Source organism: Meles meles, chromosome 20 (genome assembly GCF_922984935.1).
Source record: "Meles meles chromosome 20, mMelMel3.1 paternal haplotype, whole genome shotgun sequence".
In the NCBI taxonomy this organism is placed as follows: domain Eukaryota; kingdom Metazoa; phylum Chordata; class Mammalia; order Carnivora; family Mustelidae; genus Meles; species Meles meles.
Genome location: NC_060085.1, coordinates 33,631,858 through 33,653,764, shown reverse-complemented (window position 1 = coordinate 33,653,764; position 21,907 = coordinate 33,631,858). Strand labels below are relative to the sequence as shown.

Here is a 21,907-nt window from a genome sequence, read left to right as displayed (position 1 = left end):
CCGAGGAACTTGCAGAATTCACTGCACACTGTGATTTAAATAAGCATTCATAGGCTAATCTGAGAACCTAATGACCACATTTAGTATTTTTTAAAGATTTTTAAAATTTTTTTATTTGACAGAGATCACAAGTAGGCAGAGAGACAGGCAGAGAGAGGGGGGAAGCAGGCTCCCTGCTGGGCAGAGAGCCCGACGCAGGTCTCGATTCCAGGACCCTGAGATCATGACCTGAGCCAAAGGCAGAGGCTTTAATCCACTGAGCCACCCAGGCGCCCCATTAGTATTTTTCCTGATGAGAAAATGTAGGCCAAGTTCCAAACAGTCAATCTAAAAGTGCAGCTTGCTCATATTGCGTGCTATCTGCCTTGATCCTAATGGAGAAATAATGATAAAAGGCTATATAACCATTACTATGTACGTGATTACATTTTAATATATGCATGTTGGTGTGCAGTCTATAGGGCATGCTCGTGAGTGTTTTCAAATTCTGGATCTCCAAACTTCTAGAGATTAATGAAGTTGCTTATGAATGTGGTTAGTGGAGAAGAAAGTCCATTTACATAAGAATGTAATCATATTCATTACATTAGGGTGGCTTCATGATTTATACAACTTATATTTACAAACTCTGGCTCTAACTAATGCAAGTTTTGAAATTCATCTTCCATCAGTGATACTAGATGAGATCTGCGAAGAACTCCACATTTCCAGTTGTGCTTCATTAGAAGCAGTGAGGAAGAAGGTAGATGTTGTGTGTGCGTGTAGTTAAGATGTTAGCACACTTCTGATTTTAATATTCACCTGAGGAAACCAAGCAGACTCACGAAACATTGCTGACAAATTGCGGAAAACATCAGTAGAGATTTACTATTTTTATTATTTTTTTACCATTAACCGGAAACATTCTGGGGAGAAGCGGTGCGGGTGTGGTGCAGTGTTTTAACGGGACTGCCACTTTTAAGTGTGAGGGAGGGAGAGACACGTCCCCTGGGCACAGTTCTACAGTAGCATGTTCTGGGGCAAACACTTTAGTTCGTCTGTGGGGATATCACTTGGGAGGAGGGGAATGGAGACATACATGCCTCATATCACAGATCTTAGAATGGTTCTTTTAGGTCTTCATTGTTTAGAAGTTCAAGTCAGAACGGCTTCAAACAGTGACAGAGAAACCAGACTTGTCTTTCAGATATGGGACTTCTGCTTCCCTTCTGGTTTGACCTCTTCTCCCGGGCCCTCATCCTGTTGTGCTCTGTCTCTCCCTGCAGAGTCTTCGAATGCCACTTTGCTGACCAATGCAGAGAAGATCGCCACCATCACTACCACACACACCCCTTCTCAGCAAGGGGCCCAGGAGACCAGGTCAGACATAACGTTAGTTGCTTTTGTTAGCTTTAAGGGAGAAAACTAACTCCTGGCCTGACGATACTCATCCTGGATATTTTTTTTTTCCCTTCCTGTTTCCCCCATGGTTTGCTTTGACATTTATTTCTCTCCCTTTGGCAGGAATACCACCAAACCAAAGCCGGAATCTCAGTTTGAGTTCAAAGCACCCCAGGCAACACAGGTGAGGGCCATTCTTCTTTTTTTCTCTGTTTGCTTCGCACATTTCCTTCCAACTTTCTGAAGCTGTGTTTATGAGATGTCTTTTATAGGATACTCTCAATTAAAATAAATAACCTTTTGTGAGAGGATGTACTAAATATGTACTCACATTTAGTTGTCTAGGAAATGACATTTTATTTTACTACCTTTGAAAAATATTCCTAGATGTCCTTTTCTAGGTGGGGAAAAAACAAACAAAATTCAAAAACCATAATTGCCTCAGGGACTGGCCAGCTGAGAAAGACAAAATCGTGAATATCTACTCATGGTATTCATAATGTGCTTATGCCAAGAAAATTTGTTATTTATTAATTTTTTTGTTAAGGCTTTTCTCAGCCTTGTGAGTTTCGGGTGAGATGCTCAGTTCTAACTGCCCATCCCGCAGGGTGGTAATAGGGAGCCCACAAATTTGGGAAAGATTGGGGGCTGATTAAACGGGTTAATTTTGAGTGACCTTCTCAGAGCCTTCAACAATCCATTCATGCTTCTCCTCAGCCAGGGTAGTGGCGCCTCCCGAGGTGTGAGAAGGTCGTTGTTGGGGTCCTAGTGATAGACACTGCTGCCATTTTGCAGGTGTGGGGCATGGTGGCTGAACTTCCAGCACTGTGCAGGATGGTATCATGTAATGACCTTTCCTGCCACAAATTTGATTTATGGCCTCCCTGATGAAATTTTAATATATGCATGTTGGTGTGCAGTCTACAGGCACGATCATAAATGTTTCCAGATTTGTATCTGCAACCTTCTAAGATGGATGACTGTTAATAAACAATGGGGAATCACAAAGAGAAGGATAGAGACCATGCCTTTTTGTCAAATCCACCATGGCAGAGAATATTTGGGAAGAGATGGGAAGAAATATGGGCAGATAGACAGACGCTCACCTCAAATGACTGCATTGTTTTTTTTTAAATAGGAGCAAGATTTTTACACTGTGGAACTGGAAAGAGGAGCCAAGGGATTTGGCTTCAGTCTTCGAGGGGGCCGAGAATATAACATGGACCTCTATGTCCTGCGCTTAGCAGAGGACGGTCCAGCAGAAAGGTGTGGAAAGATGAGGGTAAGTAGGAAGAGGATTCTGGACAAAAAAGTCATCTGCAGCGACTTTTTGACCTTACGTGGCTAGAACCTTCTTGTTCCTGAGAACTGCATTTTCTACTGTTCTCAGGACACTCTAGGTGCATGACTCCCACCCTAGGATATATTTCTCCCTAAAGCATTTTTGGTGGTAGCTGAAATGAAAGATTGAAATTACTTGTAAGTTAATCAAAGTAAATACTTTCCCAATCCCAGTCCCATTGTCCTTATACTGAATCTCATAAGGCAGGGACATCACTTCACAGGAAATCCAAGGTACACCAGGATGCTTACAGAGCAGGAAAGGCTTGTAGTACTGTTGGTTCTGGGTGGTAAGCTCCATTTAGGCTCCAGCTAGTCACGAGCTGTATTACCCAAGCCTCAGGAGCAGGTCAGCTCAGCACAGGATCAGCATCTCCATGGCATGAATGGCTCTATGGTAGTCAAAGGGGCAAATTTCAAATGCCAAAAGATCGCTCTGTTCTGTATAGGTATCTACTGTCTGTTACTGTGTATGCATATGTCCCTTTCCGGGGGCGGTGCAGGGGGATTAGGTGGTTTAAAAAAAATTTGTGTTGTCATTATAGAGAGGTCACTTAGATTGAGGCATATGCACAGGGAGCAGTTTGCTACAAATGAAAAGAAAGCAGACAGCCAGGTCCAGAAAGGAAAAAAAGTGCATGAAATTGGTCCAGAGCAAAGAGGGGAAAAAGTGACCAAGGGTAGGGAACTTAATATTTGTACTTAAGGCATAATATTGCTTTTTAAGTTTTTTCAGATTGATTGTTTTTGAAGGACAGTGTTTATCTATCTACCTGTCTGTTTATTTATTGAGAGAGAAAGAGCTGGGGAGGGGCAGAGGGAAAGGGAGTGAATCTCAGGCAGACGTCCTGCTGAGCGCTGAGCTTGACATGGGGCTCGATCTCATGAACCTGAGATCATGACCTGAGCTGAAATCGAGAGTCAGACGCTTCATCGACAGAGCCACCCAGGCGCCCCCAGATTGAATTTTTAATGAGTTTTTTTTTTAATTGAGAAAGACCATGAATATGGCTTTAAAAAATTAGTAGAAAATGGTCCATATTTTAAAATATAGTTTCCAAAGTCAAACCGGATTTCTTACATGTTCTTTTATGCATTTATATGCAAGACTTGTACACAAAGAAGTAGAGACACTGTATATTGCTTTTGTTTAAACACAATGGGGTATGCTTTTCCATGTCTTTGCTTACTGAAAAAAGTTTTTGAATGAACTGTCATTATCATGATATTTTATATTATGTTATGTAGTTCACAAGACACATTTATGTGACTTACCCAATTTGGTCCTCACACCTTGGTAGGGATGGGTTGTTAACACCCCCTTTTATGGACGAGAAAGTGAGTTCCAGGATTTTAAAGGATTTGAGCAAGATCAGTTAGGTCGTAAGTGATAGGACTCAAATTTAAGGCTTTCATCTTCAAAGCCAGTACTTTTCCTCTTCTGCTTTCTGGAAAAAAAGCTCCATGAGCGTAATAATCTTGCCTGTCTTGTTTACTCCTTTATCTCCAGTGCCTAGAACAGTAGCAGACACAGAGTAAATGCCACATCCATGCATCAGCCACGGTTGTGGTCTCATCAGAAAGCTTACCCAGGGAAGAGTTTGCTTCTAAGCTCACTCACAGGTCGTTGGCAGGATTCTGGGCCTCATGGGCTATTGGCCCTAGCTCTCCCTCATCTCCTTACTATGCCCTCTGCGGGGCAGCTCACTACACGCATCAGAGTGAACAAATGAGAAAATAAAAGAGGAGCATATAAGACAGAAGCCAAGATTATTTCGTAACCTCATCTTTGAGCTGACATCACGACACATTTGCCAGAAGCAGGTCACTACTTCCAGCCCATATTCGAAGGGAAAGAGATGACACAGGATATGAATATAAGGAGGGGAGGATTTGGGGGAGGGAGGCCTCCTAGCAACTGCCTACCGCATCTTCTTTTCCTCGACAATTAATATTCCTTTTACTGCTTCATTTTTCCCCCCGTAGCACTTATGCTTCCTAAGATACACATATGTCTCTAACTTCCTTGTTAATTTTCTTCCGTTAGCATGTCATCTCCATGAGGACAGGCGGTTTTGTTTCTTTCACTGCTGGATCCTAAGCAACAGGAGAGTTTCTGGAAGATACTCAATAAATATTTAGTAAATCACTCATTGAAAGAATTTTAAAGCCTAAAGCACCTTGACAGCTGGTCAGATCCTTTGTGATGTCCTCACTCTGTTGTCTCTTGTTTTGGCAGATTGGTGATGAAATTTTAGAGATCAATGGCGAGACCACCAAAAACATGAAGCATTCTCGGGCTATAGAACTGATTAAGAATGGCGGCCGCAGGGTCCGTCTGTTTCTGAAGCGGGGAGACGGCTCGGTACCAGAATATGGTGGGTCAAACTATGAAAACCTTCCTTCCTTCCCTGGCATGACTCCATGAATTTGTCTCCAGAACTGCAGCAGGAAAGTCTTTTTGTTTTCCCCCTATTCACCAGTGTCTCACCAGCCTTTCGCACCATGTGATTATTTGCCTCGCTTGTTCTGAAATCTCTACACATTTCATCCTTTTGCTTGCTTACGTGGACCGGGGCGTGGCCTAAGACAAGATCTTTGTAGCCCCCTTTCTGATAATCAGAGAGAACATTTTGTCTAGTCCAACCAAGAGCGAAGGAATGTTTGTTGGAACTGTGCCAAACTGTTTCTCAGACCCAATTGTTAGCACAAACTGACTATACTCCTTTTCAGAAGCAGGAAAGCAGGTTTCCTGAGTGATATGTTGAGGCACAATTCTCCTTTATTTTTTTCTCTTTTGATTACTTGATGTTTTTGCTTAAGAGGCGTGAAATTTTTGAGATGATTTGGGGGCCTTGCTGACCTCCTTTGTGCGCTGTATACGACACTTCTGCATATCCCCGTTGCTGGTCCCTATCCCCAGTCAGACCACCTGAGCCCACTACTAGAAGACAAACTAAACTGTTGATATAGTAGCCATATGTTTTTAGATGAAAAAGGATGAAATAGATTCCCAGTGCTCATCATGAGGGAAACACGTTACTATACCTTTCCTATGGGGAAAGCCAGGTTATACATAGAGTTCCTCTGTTGTGTGGTAGACATGATTTGAGTAAACAGCAATGATCTTTACGTAGCGTAGTCTTCTGATGGCAAAATATTATATATTATAATGATTATGTCCTATTTATTTGAGGTGTTGTTTAAAATTAAAAAAGGAAAAAAAAAGCTATGCCCTAGATGTAGGGCTTTTCTTCCCAACCAAAGGTCTACAGAAGTTTCTATAGAAACTGTGATTGAATGGTCCCCATATACGTTGGTCCCCTTTATTAGGGATTGATCTGTTATCACCCTCTTTTCCGAAAGTCATTCTGCACAATTCCCAGTTGCATTTTGGACTTGGTGAGGTCCTTAATTCAGATGCAGCTCAAAGAGAAGGATAACCCTTTTAAAGGACAGCCTTCCCAGGTGTTGGACCCTCATATACAGGTGTAAAATACGAGGGGCCCAAAGTGGGGGGAGGGAAGGTCATCAGATGAGGCCCCTGTAGATATGGCCAACCACGGGGGAGGTGTTTTGACTTTGAGATGCCACAGCTGTGCACTGTACTAAACCTCTGACCATAGGTGTATCAATGCCACTGAAACTGTGTAACATTGTCTCCCTTTTCTGTCTCCCCTATGCTTCTGTTGGATGTGATATTTCATTTGAGAGTCATCGTCAGTAACCTGTGTACCTTCTCAAAACCTATGTCTGTTGCACTGAGGATGAAAATCCAACACTAACAAATGTTCTTTGGGCTAAAAATAAAGATCCTTTAAAGTACTCATTTTTTCCAAGAAGGGTTGAAGATGCCAGAGTTGTGCTGCTGTAATGTCTCCATGTGTCATTTGGACTAAATCTCTCTAATTCTATCGATTAGAGTCACAAATGGGTTATAATATGTTAAGTTCCAATATTTTTCTGACTTGATTGGAACCTGCTTCTCTGTGAGGCTATTTTTGTAATGAGTTTTTTGTACTTAATTTAACTGCCGCGGTCTTCAGGGGTGGGGGAGGGAGGGAACTTCGGTCTTTTGTTGTTTATTGTTAATGCTCTCCTATGCCAGCTTGTCATTGTTCCAGTTGTTTGAAAAAAAAAAAAAAAAAGAAAAAAGGATGCATCCATTGTCTGGGTTCTCGAGTCACCTTATATGGCTGTCTAAGAAAATGTCACTGTTCTGATTGCGGTCTCTGCAGCCTTATATGAGTGTTGCCTTAGACTGTCTAACCGGACAAATAAACTCTCTTTGCCCTATGTTAACAAATGCAGATTTTTTTTTTCTTTCCTCTTTGTTATAGGGAATCTAAATGTTCAACTTTTTCTCTTTCTCTCTTTCTCTTTCTCTCTGACTGTTCTTGGTGCTGGGCCCTTCCCTTCTACAGCGATGATACCTCCTAATCTCGCTGCATGTATGAGAAATGAAAAGCTCGGGGAGGCTTGCTTCTACCTTATGGGCCATAATCAAACTACGGTTTGTAGCTCAATCAATACTAGGTGTTTCTGTGCTGTGGCCTAATTTCCTCATTGCTTCTGCTTAGCTCTATTTTGATATGTTTGGCAATTCATTCTGAGCACACTGCATTCTTTGAATTGTAAGTACACCACCGACCCTACTGAAGTCTTACTGTCCCTTATCTTAAAAAGTAGACATAAGAAACCCCAAGGTTAGATTTGTGAGAGTGATCTAAGCACCTATTCTTACCCAAAGCTGAAAGCGACTTTGCAAGTTCCTGTTTATATTAATTCTAGGACCCACCATTCAGAAAGAGCAAACCTCCTATCCCAGAGAGTCCTCCCCCAGGTGGGTAAGGCTTCGATAGACAGAAAGGTGACATGTCCTACTCAGTCAGCTATCTCTTGGGACACTACAGCCCATGGGGCCAAATCCTGTCCATAGCCTGTTTTTTTTAAGTAAAGTTTTATTGGCACATGGCCACACCCATTTCTTTTCTGAATTGTCTACAGCTGCTTTTGCGCTGTGGTCCAGTTAAGTAGTTCTCACAAACTACACAGCTGGCAAAGCCAGAAATATTTACTCTTTGGCCCTTTGCAGAAAGTTTACAAACCCTGCTCTAGGCTATCTTCCTGTTTTTATTAAAACCCACCCTAGGTTTTGGGAGATCATTCATGAAACAGATTGTTTAATGTTGACCTTGTTGCCTCATGAAAGATCCTTAAAGAGTTCCTGTGATTCCTTCATCTCCATGACCGTCACCCTGGTTTGCCCTTCACTCGGCAGCCCATCATTTCAGGTGTCTTGCCGGGAATCGTGTAATGTGTCTGGCTGACCGGGTTTAGCTGCGACAGAGCATCCTTGCCTTGAAAAGCCCTCTCATAATGTCAGGATGCCACCTAAAACATTGGCCGAGTCATTTCAAATAGTTTAATAATAAATAGACACCCCCCCCCCCCCCCGTGGGCTGCTCTGCTTTGAAGTCTATAGATATCTTGATGCTATAAGAAGAAGTACAGGGAGTCCTTGGCTCCTGGATGCAGCTGGGGCTACCTTGTGTAGCATAAGGAAAGCTGTTTCGGAAAGACTTTATCTGAACCCCATCTAACGTCAGACGTGCCCCGACAACCTCTCTTCCACTCCCTTTTGTCAGGAAACTCCATGTTTTTCAAATAGTTTCTTAAACTCACCCCAAATTAGAGAAAGATGTTGAATAAAATCCACCAAGGTAGAGAGGATGTTTAATGGACCCTCACATACATGTCACATTTGGCAGTCGTGCACATCTGGCCATGTTGCCTCTAGAACACCTTTTGCCCACCACCCTGGAATTTTTTTTGTTTTTCTTTTAAGAAAAGTGTTTTTAAAAAGGAGTGTACTTTGCATAAAATGCTTAAAGCCTGAGTATACAGCTCAGGTTGTTTTTGTTTTGTTTTTTTAAACCTCTGTAAACACGCATTTTGATCACCCAGATCAAACTACAGCCTCTTTACATTCCCCCAGAAAGTTCCCTCATCCCCCTCCAGGTCAATAACCTAGATTACTTTTAAGCGAATTAAAACAAGTATTCTTTAAAGAAAAGAATGTTTTCTTTGGTTGGGGTGCTGGGCGGGAGGAAGGGTGGGCAGGGGGGATGGCTTGGTGGGTGGGAGAGAGAGCAGGAGGTAGTTAGGATGGGGACTTCTCCATACTTGGGTTGTGCCTTTAAAGACTAAAATCGTGACTTACGCTGTAAATTCCTTAATGATCTATGTCTGGGGTGTAGCCATCAGTAGCTAGATGCGGAAAGCCACAAGTACTAAGTTTTTAATCTTCGCTAGTTGCAGTTAGACTTAACCAAGATTCAGTCGGCTTTGATTCTGACTGCTTTAATAGTTGTTTGCTTGTTGTGACTAATGAAACCTCAGGCGTGGGAGTGGGGACAGGAGCCGAAGACCCTCGATACCAAACCGTGGCTCTCCTTTCTTTTCCTGGCAGACCCCAGCAGCGACCGGCACGGCCCCGCCGCAGCCCGTGCACAAGGTGTTTCGGAAGTGAGGGCCGCGCCCCCCGACCGCCGACAGCATCCATCATTGGAGTCCAGTTACCCACCCGATCTTCACAAATCATCACAGCATGGGGAAAAGCGGGCACACGGGAAAGACCCAAAAGGCAGCAGAGAGTATAGCAGACAACCCAATGAGCATCACACATGGAATGGAACTTCTAGAAAACCCGACAGTGGGGCTTGCCGACCCAAGGACCGGGCACCGGAGGGACGGAGAGAGGCGCCCCCAGAGCGGATGGTGACCAACGGCCCCAAGAGGAGGCCCCCGGAGAAGCGCAGAGAAGGCACCCGCAGCGCAGACACCACTTTGGAGAGGAGGGAGAAGCACGAAAAGAGACGAGAGCTTTCTCCGGAGCGGAGACGCGAGCGCTCGCCCACCCGCAGAAGGGACAGCTCGCCCAACCATCGCAGGAGGTCCCTGGAGAGACTCTTGGATCAGAAACGGTCTCCAGAGCGCAGGAGGGGGAGCTCACCAGAGCGGAGGGCCAAGTCCACCGACCGCCGTCGAGCGCGGTCCCCTGAGCGCAGGCGTGAGCGGTCCTTGGAGAAGAGGAACAAGGAGGACAGAGTCAGCCACCGAGAAAGGGAAGAGCCCAGTGTGAAACAGGATGCCAGCCGAAGCTCCAGACATGCCCCAGAGCAGAGAAGGCGACCTTACAAAGAATGTAGCACCGACCTCAGTATCTGAGACGCTGAGGCACATTCCAACCTTTACCATGTCAAAGGTTCTAAGAGGAAGGTCACAAACCTGAAATAATTTAGTTTCTTACCTGGTGAAGCGTCTGATATCCGATGATCCTATGAAGAGCAACAAACATTTTATGCATTTGAAATCTTATAAGAAAAAATATATATATATGAAAAGTGTTGTGCCTGATGTATAATATTAAAGAAAGTATTTTTAAATGCATACTTTTTTGGAAATTATTTGCCAAATGCTGCCCCGAAGGGATATACATTGTGTTTCTACATAAGCTGTAGAATTGTCAAGAATTGTTCCCTTTTGGGGGGCAATCTTTTTCTCTCCTGGTTAAATAGGGCTGTTGATCATTTTCTCTAAGGGAAAATTATTAAGTTTAATTAATTTGATGTAGATTGTTATATAGTGATGTAGTGCTATACTGTAGTTAGGAGTTTTTCTTAAAAAAAGAAAAAAGCAAAAAGGCAAAAGTTATATTTGTAAAAGCCGAGGACTCTTTGGGATGGATTAGGATTGCCGATGATCCTAAAATTAAACTGTATGAAGAGACTACTATTGCAAATGAAGGATATTTATAGCTAAACTACACAGCACAAAGAAACGTTCCCTTCTCAAGTCGTAGTTGGTTCAGAAGACAGTTCCGTCCTCTCCCTAGCCATAGAAAGGCATGGACAGGAGAAGGTTGGCCGCCATTACCCGAACGTAGCCCAAGCACAGATGGTCAAGAGCATCACCCTCATCTAATGAGATCTCATTAAGGCAGTGCCATCACAGCTTTGCTCAGCTACTAAAAGGAACAGACAGACAGTGAGCACCTTCTGTGTTGTCCTGTCTGATCGGAGGCAGAATAGTGGCTGGGATGGGGAACAGTGTGCCCAGTGCAAGGGAGCTGTGAGACTCCTCCATACAGAAAGTGTGCTCCCCCTTTGTAGCATAAACCCAAGGTTGCCCTTTGCCGAATTGGGGACCAGGGAGTGAGTGTTGGTGGAAGTTACCTCTCTGTTGATATTTCAAGAAGTGAGGTCTGGGGGTGCTTAATTCCTAGAGATGCCGATTTCCCTTTGAAACCATAGTAAAAGTCTCCAGGATGGTTGAAAGGGAAAAAGACACAGTCCCAGTGGTTCTAGATCAAGCTGGCAAACCTCTGCCCTCATGACAGTGTCCTTTGAGTCTTTGGACAGCAGAACAAAGCATAACCAATTTTCTTTTTATAAATGACCCATTCTTTTGCAGTCCCGCAGGAGGTGTGGTTGGGTCGGCTTGTAGCCCCAGGATGTGGTTGGAATGGATTACTGCCTAGCTGAGCCAAACGTTTGCTTGTACCTGTTAGACCACTACAGCAAACCGCTGCTTATAATGCATTGTGTATTTCTGTAGTACTGTTTTGCATTTTCCATACAGACACACAACTTTGCAAGTCAATCACTGTTATTCTCATGGTACTGTTAAAAAAAAAAAAAAGGAAAAAGGAAAAAAAATGGAGAAAACCAGCCAATCATTGTGTGTACAGAGTTAAAAATTGTAATTAAAAGAACCTGTTTAAAAAAATTTAAAAAAAACAACTGTTGCCTTTTTTTCTTGTATAAAAGAGAATTTATGACAAAAAATTTAGCTGTGAGGAATGTGATATGTGTTTATATTTCTGAATATGGAACAAATTGATTCATTGGGATATATTTTAATGTAAACTAAATCAGGTATGTAAAGCTGTTTTAAAATGGGAGACTCTATAAGTAATTCTCTAAAGCTTTAGTTGGTTTGAATATCATCATTTCCTCCCTGGTGAGCCTGCTTTGTGAATTATTAAGCACTTGTTCGCATTCTCTGTTCCTCACTCATTTCTTGCCGTGTGCTATGGACTTAATGCTCTTTCTGTATTGATGAAAAGCAGTATGTGGGCCAAACTTTTTATAAAACACTATGCATATATAAATATTACATTGTTCATAGCTTTATTTGATTTCTGGGTTGATACATAACGTAGACAGAGTTCCTACAGGTGTGTGGACAGGCACAAAACACGTTCCCTTCCTGGAACAGAGACAATGTACATTCTGTAGCTGAAAAGGAGGAAGAGGGTCTGTGACTGCTACTTCTATTAGAGTTTTCCACACGAAGCCTCCATTGAGCTGTGGTAGTAAGGCTGAGGGAAAACACGACAGAATAAGGACATTGATCTTCATCAGTTTCCTTAGGAGCCCACTTGGGGATTTTATTCCTCAGGCTCCACTGCTAGGAATGTTCTCACTATTTCTAGCAGAATCGGTGATGTTAAATGATCGATGCTCTCACTTGTGGTCCAGAGTTTTAAATAAATGAAATCAAGGTGGATTTGGGGAGTACATCGTGAGGTTAACATTTTAATGCCTTTCCTGTTGTCAGAGGTGATATCTGACATTTAAAAATCTTTGTGGTACCCACCGGGGCTTGGCTCAGTCCGTGAAGACTTGGTGTGGCAGTTTCCTCTGAGTTCCACACATCAGGTTGGCTTTGGAAATATTGTACTCTACAGGGACTATGCATCAAGCAGAAAGATCTAGTTTTCTCTGAACTACTGTAACCTTAAATTGCAGACTGATTCTTGTGAGCCTACTTTCCCTAATCCCCCACTTCATGTAAATGTCTTGATGAGAGATGATGGATGAGTATTTTGTATGATTAAATCAAACCATTGAAGAATTCCCCTCCCACCCATTACACAGTTGATGCCTGAAAGAATGTTGGGAGTGGGGGAGAACTCAACACCCTACTTGTATTTTTTAAGTTTCTTTTGTGAAAGATTTTTTAATGCATTTTTACTGTAAAAATACATGGAAATGTATGCATTCCATAACCACTATTGCTTCTCGATGGATATTTTTCTTGTCTCTGTGTTGTCTCAAATCTATCAGGGTCACGTCATCAAGTGAGAGTGTCTGGCTCCAACCCAATTCATCAGCATCCCATTCTGTCGAAAGAGAAGGAATTATGCCTATGCAGCAGTAGTACAGTGCCCTGCTACTCAAAGTGTGGTCCGTGGATCGCCTGCCTCATCATCACCAGAGAGGGTATTAGAAATGCAGATTCTGAGGCCCACCCTAGACCTACTGTGTCAGAATGTGCCTCTAACGAGCTCCCTAGCTAATTCAAATGCACCTGAAGTTTGAACAGCCCAGGATATCAGGGAACCCTGGTAAGAAGCAAGACTGGCTAAGCCAAGTGCCTCATCACTTCCCATATGATCTTGAGCAAGTTCCTTAACCTCTCTGTGTAAGCCTCACTTTCCTTGTCTTTAAACAGACATCTCAGAGTTGGTAAGAATAAAGTGCAACGTGCTTAGCATACCTCCGGCAATCAGAACAATCCTTAGTGGATGATTCTAAACTTTTTTTTTTTTCTTTGAGGAAGAGGAGGAAGAAGATATTCTGCCTGACAATCGTCCCAGTATATTTTCTGATGAAAATGAAGAAATCTATTCCCACTCTTTTAAAATGGGGAAGAGGGGCGCCTGGTTGGCTCAGTCGGTTAAAGCCTCTGTCTTCCGCTCAGGTCAGGATCCCAAGGTGCTGGGATAGAGCCCTGGATTGGGCTCTCTGCTCAGCAGGGAGCCTGCTTCCCTTCCTCTCTGCCTGCCTCTCTGCCTAGTTGTGATCTCTGTCAAATAAATAAAAAATCCTTAAAAAAAAAAAACACCTTAAAATGGGGAAGAAAGCCTCCTGTTTTAATTATAAAGTTAATGAACACTGTGGCTCCTGCTACTTAGTGAGTCTAATTACACTTACCAGTGTTTTGAAATATAAAACCAAGATGCTGTGCTGTGAAAGTTAAGATGAAAATGGTCTCAGAGCAGAACTTTTAGAGATGTACGTGGAGTTAGATGTGTGCCTAACCAGTCCTGGTAGATGGAAAGGTTAACCAATTAGTGAGTGGCTTAACACGTGTCCTGGTTGATCATGTCATTTCTAATGACTTTCCAATTCCCTTGACAGTTTTTGGATTGTTCCTGCAGTATCATTTAGTAGTTATGGCTTACGTATACAACCTAAGTTCCCGGACATTCAAAAAGGTATTGTGTTTAATAATAGGCCTTCCTACAGTCTATTCCTTTTCCTGTATTTTCCTTTATTTTGTCACCAGCATGGTAATTACAGACACTGCTCACTTCCCCAGTATCTCTTTTGTTAAAGATGGCACCTAAAAATGGTCTCTGGCTTACCCGATAATTGAAGCTATTTGTAAAGCCCGTATGTGCCCCCCCCGTTCTTTGCCTGCCCTAAATAGCCACACTAAAAAGAATATGCTGTGACTCAATTATATTGAATAATATAGCTGGACTCTTCCTGCTGATGGGCAACCCAAGAGTACCTTTGATAGTCCGCATGAATCTTGAAAGGAAGAGCCCTTTCAAGTTCCTCAAGGGGATTTTTCTTATAAACAGGCCACATCATCAGCATTGTGGGTGTTCAGCACAATAAGATTCCAGTGTTTTTGAAATATGCATCATCCCATGCTTCTAAGAGGAAATGACAAAACTGGGCCCTTTCCAACACAATTATTGGGGGTGTTTTTTTGGCAGGAGCAGGCCTTCTGTGAGAAGTTTTTGAGTAGTTCCATGCATCGGTGTGTTTCCGTATTGGACTCTTCGTTGGGAGCCGGTCATATGTTTTTTTCTTCTCTAGCGCAGGTATTAGAGGAATGCTGGATCCAAAATACAGATCTTTTTGGACGCACATGCCTTGAAGCAAGGCGGCATCAACGGTGAATAGTCAGGTGCTACATGTGACTGTTCCCTTCTAGTGTAGCACTGTTCTTCCCAACTGGAAAGTCTTCATTGTCACATCCTTTGGAGAAATAACAGGTTGATCTTTCCAGCCTAGAAGGCTACACACCAATAAACACTTACTTAAGTATATTCATCCCTTAGGAAATGAAGTCTGATCTCAAAGGATCATAGGATTGCTGAGAAAGAAGCTCAGAAAGGCTGCTTATTCTTAGCTATAATAAGCAAGGGTTTTTACTCATTTATTCCTCCGATAGTGAGGGTCATCTCTGTGCCCAGTGCATGGTGGGGCTAGAAATACCTGCTTCCTTGTCTCCAGAGTTTATAGCTGGGTGGGAAAGGCAAACAAACAAATCCAAATAAACTACCTACCAAGCAGAAATTCAGGGTCTATGAGAGTAATTAATAGGGGATGTAGCCAAATTGAGAAAGGTTGATTCTAGAAGGAAGAGAATGAGTTAGCTGGTGAAAGAGGGAGAAGTATAGCCCGAGGCAAGGGAAGGAGTGTGGTCCAACCTGGAAGAGGAAGAGGGAAGAGGTGCACCATGAAGGGCCAGGCAGCTTTGCTCCAAATTTTAGCCTATAGAGTAACAAGGGTCCTTTGAAGAGTAACAGCTCCTGGTGAGCTGTGTGTGCTGCAGGCCAGGGTGGAGGGGAGGTGACTTGAGGTAGGTTTGAGCAGCAGGAACATGAACTTGAGCCGCTGGGATAGTGGTCTGAGGAGGGTGGGGGAAAGTCTGAGGCTCTAGTATGGTACAGGCAGCAATCATTCTAGATACGATAGGATTTTTCGGCTGAAAAGTCCCCAGGCCCATGTTTATCATCCTATTACAAGAATTCATTTTCTTCGGGTGCCTGGGTGGCTCACTGGGTTAAGCCCCTGCCTTTGGCTCAGGTCATGATCCCAGGGTCCTGGGATCAAGTGCCGCATCGGTCTCTCTGCTCAGCAGGGAGCCTGCTTCCCCCTCTCTCTCTGCCTGCCTCTCTGCCTACTTGTGATCTCTGTCTGTCAAATAAATAAAATCTTAAAAAAAGAAAAGAATTCATTTTCTTTCCAACCCAAATCCTTCTATATCCTCTCTTCCCTATACTTTTGTAAATACCTACGGAACACTCAGTATCCGATTTCTTCTATTAGAGGCAATTGGTTACTAGTTCACCTGGTTTCCTCTGAGTTTACAAATTCCCATCTCCCTACCATTTTTTTTTTTCTCTTCAGACCCTGGTTTCAAACCTTGTTATCTTGTTTTTTTTTCTTCTTCTTTTTAGATAAACCACATTTTTCTCAAGCTACAGAGCCCAATTAAGTATGATACGTCCCTTGTGTTTGAGTGTTGAGAAAGGAACCATTCCTACAATAGCCTACTTGGAAAAGCAGTGTTTTTGTTTTTGTTTTTTTTTTTAATTTACAAAACTAATTCATACTTAATAAAATATTCAAGCGTGTCAGGAGAGTATAAAATAAGAGGCAAATTCCTTTCTTAGCCTCTGTCAATCCCAGTCCAGAAAAGTAACTATTACTAACAGCTTGATTCATGACATTTATGATCTTTTTCTATTTATATGTAACTATGTATATGCTTATGTAGTTTGAATTTTTTAAAAGATTTTACTTTTTTTTTGCTAGAGAGAGAGCATGAGCAGGGGGAGGAGCAGAAAGAGAGGGAGAAGCAAACTCCCCACTGAGTAGGGAGCCTTACTCGACTCTGACTGGTGCTTGATCCCATGATCATGAGAAACTGAGGAGCTGAAAGCAGATGCTCAATCAACTGAGCCACCCAGGTGCACCTGGGGTTTTGTTTTTATACAAAACAAAAACGGACCAATAGGGAGGGAGAAGGAGCAAGATGGCGGAGGAGTGGAGACCTACATTTCATCAGGTTCCATGAGTTCAGCTAGATAGTTATGAAACCATTCTGAACACCTACAAACTCAACAGGAGATCAAAGAGAAGAAAAGCAACAATTCTAGGAAAAGAAAAGCTACCGCTTTCTAGAAGGTAGGAGGTGTGGAGAAGTGAATCAGGGTGACGGGAAGATAGACGGCGGCGGGGAGGGGCCGGCTCCCGGGAAAGCGGCGGAGCAGCAGAGCACAAAACCAGAACTTTTAGAAGTCTGCTCCACTGAGGGACGTCGCTCCAGAGGCTAAGCATGGAGTGGGGTCCTCTCGTGGGGTGGGGTCAGTGTGGTCTCAGGACCTGTAGGGCACACAGAAACACCAGGGTGCCTGAGTGTGGCAGAGCTCCCAGGTATCAGAGCCGGGAAGCCGACTACAGAGATGGAGCCGAGGAGGGGGCTCTCGGCTCAGGGTTACCTTAAATCGTGATCCAAGGCACAGTTTAACCACTGCTCTTGAAGCAGGACCCCACAAGTGGCACATCCAGGGAGACTCACCTTCCTGTGGGAAGAACAGCCCAGGGGCGTGCTGCAGAAATCTGCTGAGTTTGGAGACTCCAAACAGGGCATGCATCAGAGACAGAAACACTCAGTCACAGGCTGGGTGAGCTCGCAGCACAGCCAGAGACCAGGGAGACGGGAGGGACTGACTGCTTTTCTCTGAGCGTGCACTGAGGAGTGGGGCCCTGAGCTCTCGGCGCCTCCGGGCCGGAGACGGGGAGGCCGCCATTTTCATTCCTGTCCTCCAGAGCTCTACGGAAAGTGTTCAGGGAACAAAAGCTCCTGAGAGGGAACCTGAGCAAATTACTTAGCATGGCCCCTGGCAAGGGCGGTACAATTCCACCTCGGGCAAAGACATTTGAGAATCATGGCAACAGGGCCCCTCCCTGAGAAGATTAGCAAGAACATCCAGCCAAGACCAAGTTCACCAGGTTCCTGGGTGGCTCAGTTGGTTAAGCAGTTGCCTTTGGCTTAAGGTCAGGATCCCAGAGTCCTGGGATCAAGTCCCTCATCGGACTCCCGGCTCCAAGGGGAGTCTGCTTCTCCCTCTAACCTTCTGCTCTCTCATACTCTTTTTCACTGTCTCTCTCTCAAATAAATAAATAAAATCTTAAAAAAGAAAAAAAAAATTTCATTAATCAATGAGAACTGAAAAATTCACAGTTAAGGGAATGCAACACGTAAAACTCATGGCTTTTCCTCCATGATTCTTTAGTCTTTTAAAGTTAAACTTTTTAATTTTTTATTTTTTTTCTTACTGTATTTTTTTTCACTGTTTAAGGAATTTTTATTAAAGCAAGAATTTTATAATCCAAATTACGTTTCCTTGCTCAGTTATCAATTCTGTTCTTTAAAACAGAAGTGACATTCTGAGCTATTCCACAGTAAAGAATTACAAAATTAAAGAAAGGAATGCTTTAAATTTTTGTACTTTGCTGAAAACTCTTTTTCCCAGGGTCTATAAAACATTAATTTGTTTTTATATTTTACTATTTTTTTGTGTTTTTTTTTTGTTGTTTTTAAATCAATAAGTAATCTAGGACTAGCATTATGTTTGCTAGACCTGGCATTTGCTCGGTACATAAGGTTCAAAGTTTCCTTTCCTTTTTTTATTTATTTTATATTTTGCAATGTTTTTTTTCCATAATGTTTAAGTTTTTCGATGTTTAGATATTTTTCTTCGGTGAAGCACGAGTTTCTTTTCGTGGTCCCTGATCAATTTTAAACAGTTGGAACACCAGTGGCACTGTTAACTGCTTTCTGGGCAGCCTCTTTAGCTTGGTGGGCTTGTAGTACAGCTACAGCTTCGTCAACTTTAGAACGGAGAGACTCTGGAGACTCGAGCATATGAAGAAGTTCTGAATTATCAATCTCCAACAACATGCCAGTGATTTTACCAGCAAGAGCAGGGTGCATGGCCTGAATTAGAGGAAAGAGCCGTTCACCCAACATTTGCTTTTGCTCTTGAGGAGGGGCAGATGCCAACATGGAAGCAGTCAAAGGCTCCTGACCTTGTACATGAACAGCAGGCTGCTGCATGGTAACTTGTGGCTGTGCATTAAGATGTTGCTGAGGATTGCGGACTCCTGCAGCGTACTTATACTGCAGAACAGTGCAGACAGCAGGAGTAGCTGCGGCAGCGGCAGCTGCGGGACATGGACCCATTGTCTGTGTTGATGTGTTAGCAACAACACGCTGTGTTGACATGACTCGCGGAACCTGTGAAGAAGCTGGTCTCATAGTACTAAATGGTGGTCTAGGAGCGGCTGGGCGGATAGCACCGGGCATATTTTGGAATGGATGAGGTCTGGCACCCTGAGCAGTCCAGCGAGGACTTGGTCTTAGTTGAGCAATTTGGCTAGGAGGATAATATGCAGCACGGTTCTGAGTCTGTGGGATAGCTGCCATGAAGTAACCTGAAGGAGGTGCTGGCTGGTAGGGGTTGATTACAGGATTGGGCACAGCTCTTACACTTGCCATTCTCTGCATATACTGGTTAGTGAAGTGAGCCTGGCGCTCTTCTTTGCGCTGAGCTAAAGCTACATACAATGGCTTGGTGGCCACAATTCTACCATTCATTTCTGTAACTGCTTTTGTGGCTTCTTCTGGGGAGGAGAAACATACAAAACCAAACCCTTTGCTGCGACCACCCTCCATCATAACTTTTGCACTAGTGATTGTACCAAAAGGAGAAAACTCTTTCCGGAGACGTTCATCATCAATATCATCATCAAGATTTTTCACATAAAGGTTAACACCCTGGTATCTGGTGATCCTATCTTGCTTCATCTGTTCAAATTTGCGCTTAAGTTCCGTCTGCCGTTCCACTTTTTTCTGAGCTCGACCAACGTAAATTTGTTTTCCATTGAGCTCCTTTCCATTCATCTCATCCACAGCTTTCTGTGCATCTTCATGCCTTTCGAAGCTTACAAATCCAAAACCTTTGGATTTTCCACTTTCATCAGTCATTACTTTCACACTTAAGGCAGGTCCAAAGAGATCCTTAAGGCGCTCATCATCCATATCTTCTCCAAAATTCTTGATGTAAACATTGGTGAACTCTTTTGCCCTAGCTCCGAGTTCTGCTTCTCCTTCTTTACGAGACTTCAATCGTCCAACAAATACTTTGCGATCATTTAGTAGCATCCCATTCATTTTTTCAATAGCTCTTTCAGCTGCTTCCTGTGTCTCAAAATGTACAAATCCATAACCTTTGGAGCCATTTTCATCACAAACCACCTTACATGAAAGGATGTTACCAAAAGCAGAAAATGTATCATACAGTGTTTTATTATCAATGGATTTGTCCAAATTTTTAATGAATATGTTGCCCACTCCACTTTTGCGAAGTGATGGATCACGCTGAGACCACATGATGCGTACTGGCTTGCCCTTTATAACATCAAAATTCATGGTGTCCAAAGCACGCTCCACGCGGCCGCCGGCTGCTGGAAGTTCACATACGCGTAGCCCAAGGAGCGGCGGGTGATCATGTCCCTGCAGACCCGGATGGAGAGGATGGGCCCGGCCGGGCTGAACTTCTCATAGAGCATCGCCTCGGTCACGTCGGGGTGTAGGTCAGAGCGAGGCCATGGGGTAGCTGGGGGCGCTGGGGTTCATCTCGGCACGGCTGCCCGCAGGGCCACAGGCCGCGACCTTTCCGTGAGAGGAGGAGAGCGAGTGCTGGGGCCGGGGCCGGAGCCGGGGGGAGGGGAGGGGGGCAAGCGCAGAGGGACAAAAATCAACCGGAATCGAAAACTACTCAACGGCCGCAGAACGGGGTCGATCGGCTGCCGCTGGCTGCTGGCTGCTGGGTGCGGGCTGGGAAGCAAGGGTGGCGGTGGCGGTGGCGGTGTCGGGTCCGGGCAGCGGGAAGGCCTCGGTCTCTTGGTTCCTTTTTGGAGCTGCTGCGGGGCCGCGGGCGAGCGGGCGGGTCGGTCTCGGCTGCTTCACCGGGTTATTTTATAAAAGAGGAAGAAAAAAAATAAAAGTCTCCGGCGGGGGAGACGCGGATTTTTTGTAAATTTTTTGGGGGGTTTTTAAAAAGATTTTTTTAGATTTTTTTTGGATTTTTTAAATAATAAATGTGTGTTCCGAGCCCGGAGCACACACTCCGCACTCTCAGCACTAACCGCCGGGGAGAAGGCTTCTTACTGTATTTTTTAAATGATTCTTCTTTCCTATTTTAACCTTTTAAAAGGTATCTCACAATACCTTTTTAAAAAAATCTTTTTAAATTTTTGTTGTTATAGTCATATTCTATCCCTTCATTGTATTTAACCTTATTTTTTGTATACATGTAGGTTTTTCTTTCTTTCAAATTTTGGGATACACTTTCTTCTAACAGATCAAAATATACCCTAAATCTAATGCATGGCTTTGTTCTAGTCTCCAGCCTGATCACATTCTTTCCTCTTTTTTTTTTTTTTCTTTTTCAACCAACTTCTTGTCAATTCCTTTTTAAGAATCTTTTAGTTTTCATCTTTACAATCATATTCCTTCCATTCCTTCATCATGTTTACCCTTATTTTTGTATATATGTCTTTTTCTTTCTTTAAAATTTTGGGAGGCAGTTTCTTCTAACAGACCAAAATACACACAAAATCAAGTGCATGGCTCTGTTCTATTCACCAGTCTAATTTCATATACACACACATACACACACACACACACATATGTGTGTGTGTGTGTGTATGTGTGTGTGTGTGTGTTTCTCCTTTCTTCTCCCCCAGTTTTGGGTCTCTTCTGATGTAGTTAGTGTATATTTTCCTGGGGTTGTTGCTACCTTTTTAGTATTTTGTTGTCTCATTCATCTATTCTTATCTGGATAACATGACAAGGCAGAAAACTCACCTCAAAAAAAAAGAACAAGAGGCAGTACCGGCAGCCAGGAACCTAATTAATATGGACATTAGTAAGATGTCAGAACCAGAGTTCACAGTGATGATTATCAAGGTGCTAACTGGCTCGAAAAAAGCATGGAGGATACTAGAGAATCCCATTCTGGAGAAATAATATCCCTTTTTGAAGAAATAAAAGAACTAAAATCTAACCAAGTTGAAATTTAAAAAGCTATTAATGAGGTGCGATTGTAAAAAAATGGATGCTCTTACTGCTAGTATAAATGAGGCAGAAGAGAGAAATAGTGATATAGAAGACCAAATAGTGGAGAATAAGCTGAGAAAAAGAGAGATAAACAACTATTAGACCATGAGGGGAGAATATGAGGGTTAAGTGATACCATAAGATGAAACAATATTAGAATAACTGGGATCCCAGAAGAAGAAGA

At 43.2% G+C, this 21,907-nt stretch overlaps 2 protein-coding genes across 15 annotated transcripts in view; one reads left to right on the top strand and one right to left on the bottom strand.

Moving 5' to 3' along the window:
- The window catches only part of MAGI1 (membrane associated guanylate kinase, WW and PDZ domain containing 1), a 633,893-nt gene extending 622,368 nt beyond the window's left edge, over positions 1-11,525 (top strand). For 11 of the 14 annotated variants that reach the window (XM_045990411.1, XM_045990404.1, XM_045990403.1 and 8 more), the window contains 5 exons: positions 1,266-1,359; positions 1,504-1,564; positions 2,519-2,662; positions 4,961-5,099; positions 9,194-11,525. In XM_045990411.1, coding sequence (XP_045846367.1) covers positions 1,266-1,359; positions 1,504-1,564; positions 2,519-2,662; positions 4,961-5,099; positions 9,194-9,951 — 1,196 coding nt within the window. In that variant the 3' untranslated portion in view covers positions 9,952-11,525. Of the gene's footprint in view, positions 1-1,265; positions 1,360-1,503; positions 1,565-2,518; positions 2,663-4,960; positions 5,100-7,145; positions 7,235-9,193 lie in introns of all 14 variants that reach the window. The other 3 variants (XM_045990410.1, XM_045990409.1, XM_045990408.1) reach the window with 1 other exon arrangement.
- Positions 11,526-17,880: 6,355 nt separating this feature from the next.
- Positions 17,881-20,752, bottom strand: LOC123933280 (polyadenylate-binding protein 1-like). Its single transcript, XM_045992396.1, is given in 3 exon segments — positions 17,881-20,049; positions 20,052-20,199; positions 20,201-20,752. Coding segments are annotated over 3 exon segments (1,896 nt in total). The 5' UTR covers positions 20,239-20,752; the 3' UTR covers positions 17,881-18,339.
- Positions 20,753-21,907: the final 1,155 nt, after the last annotated feature.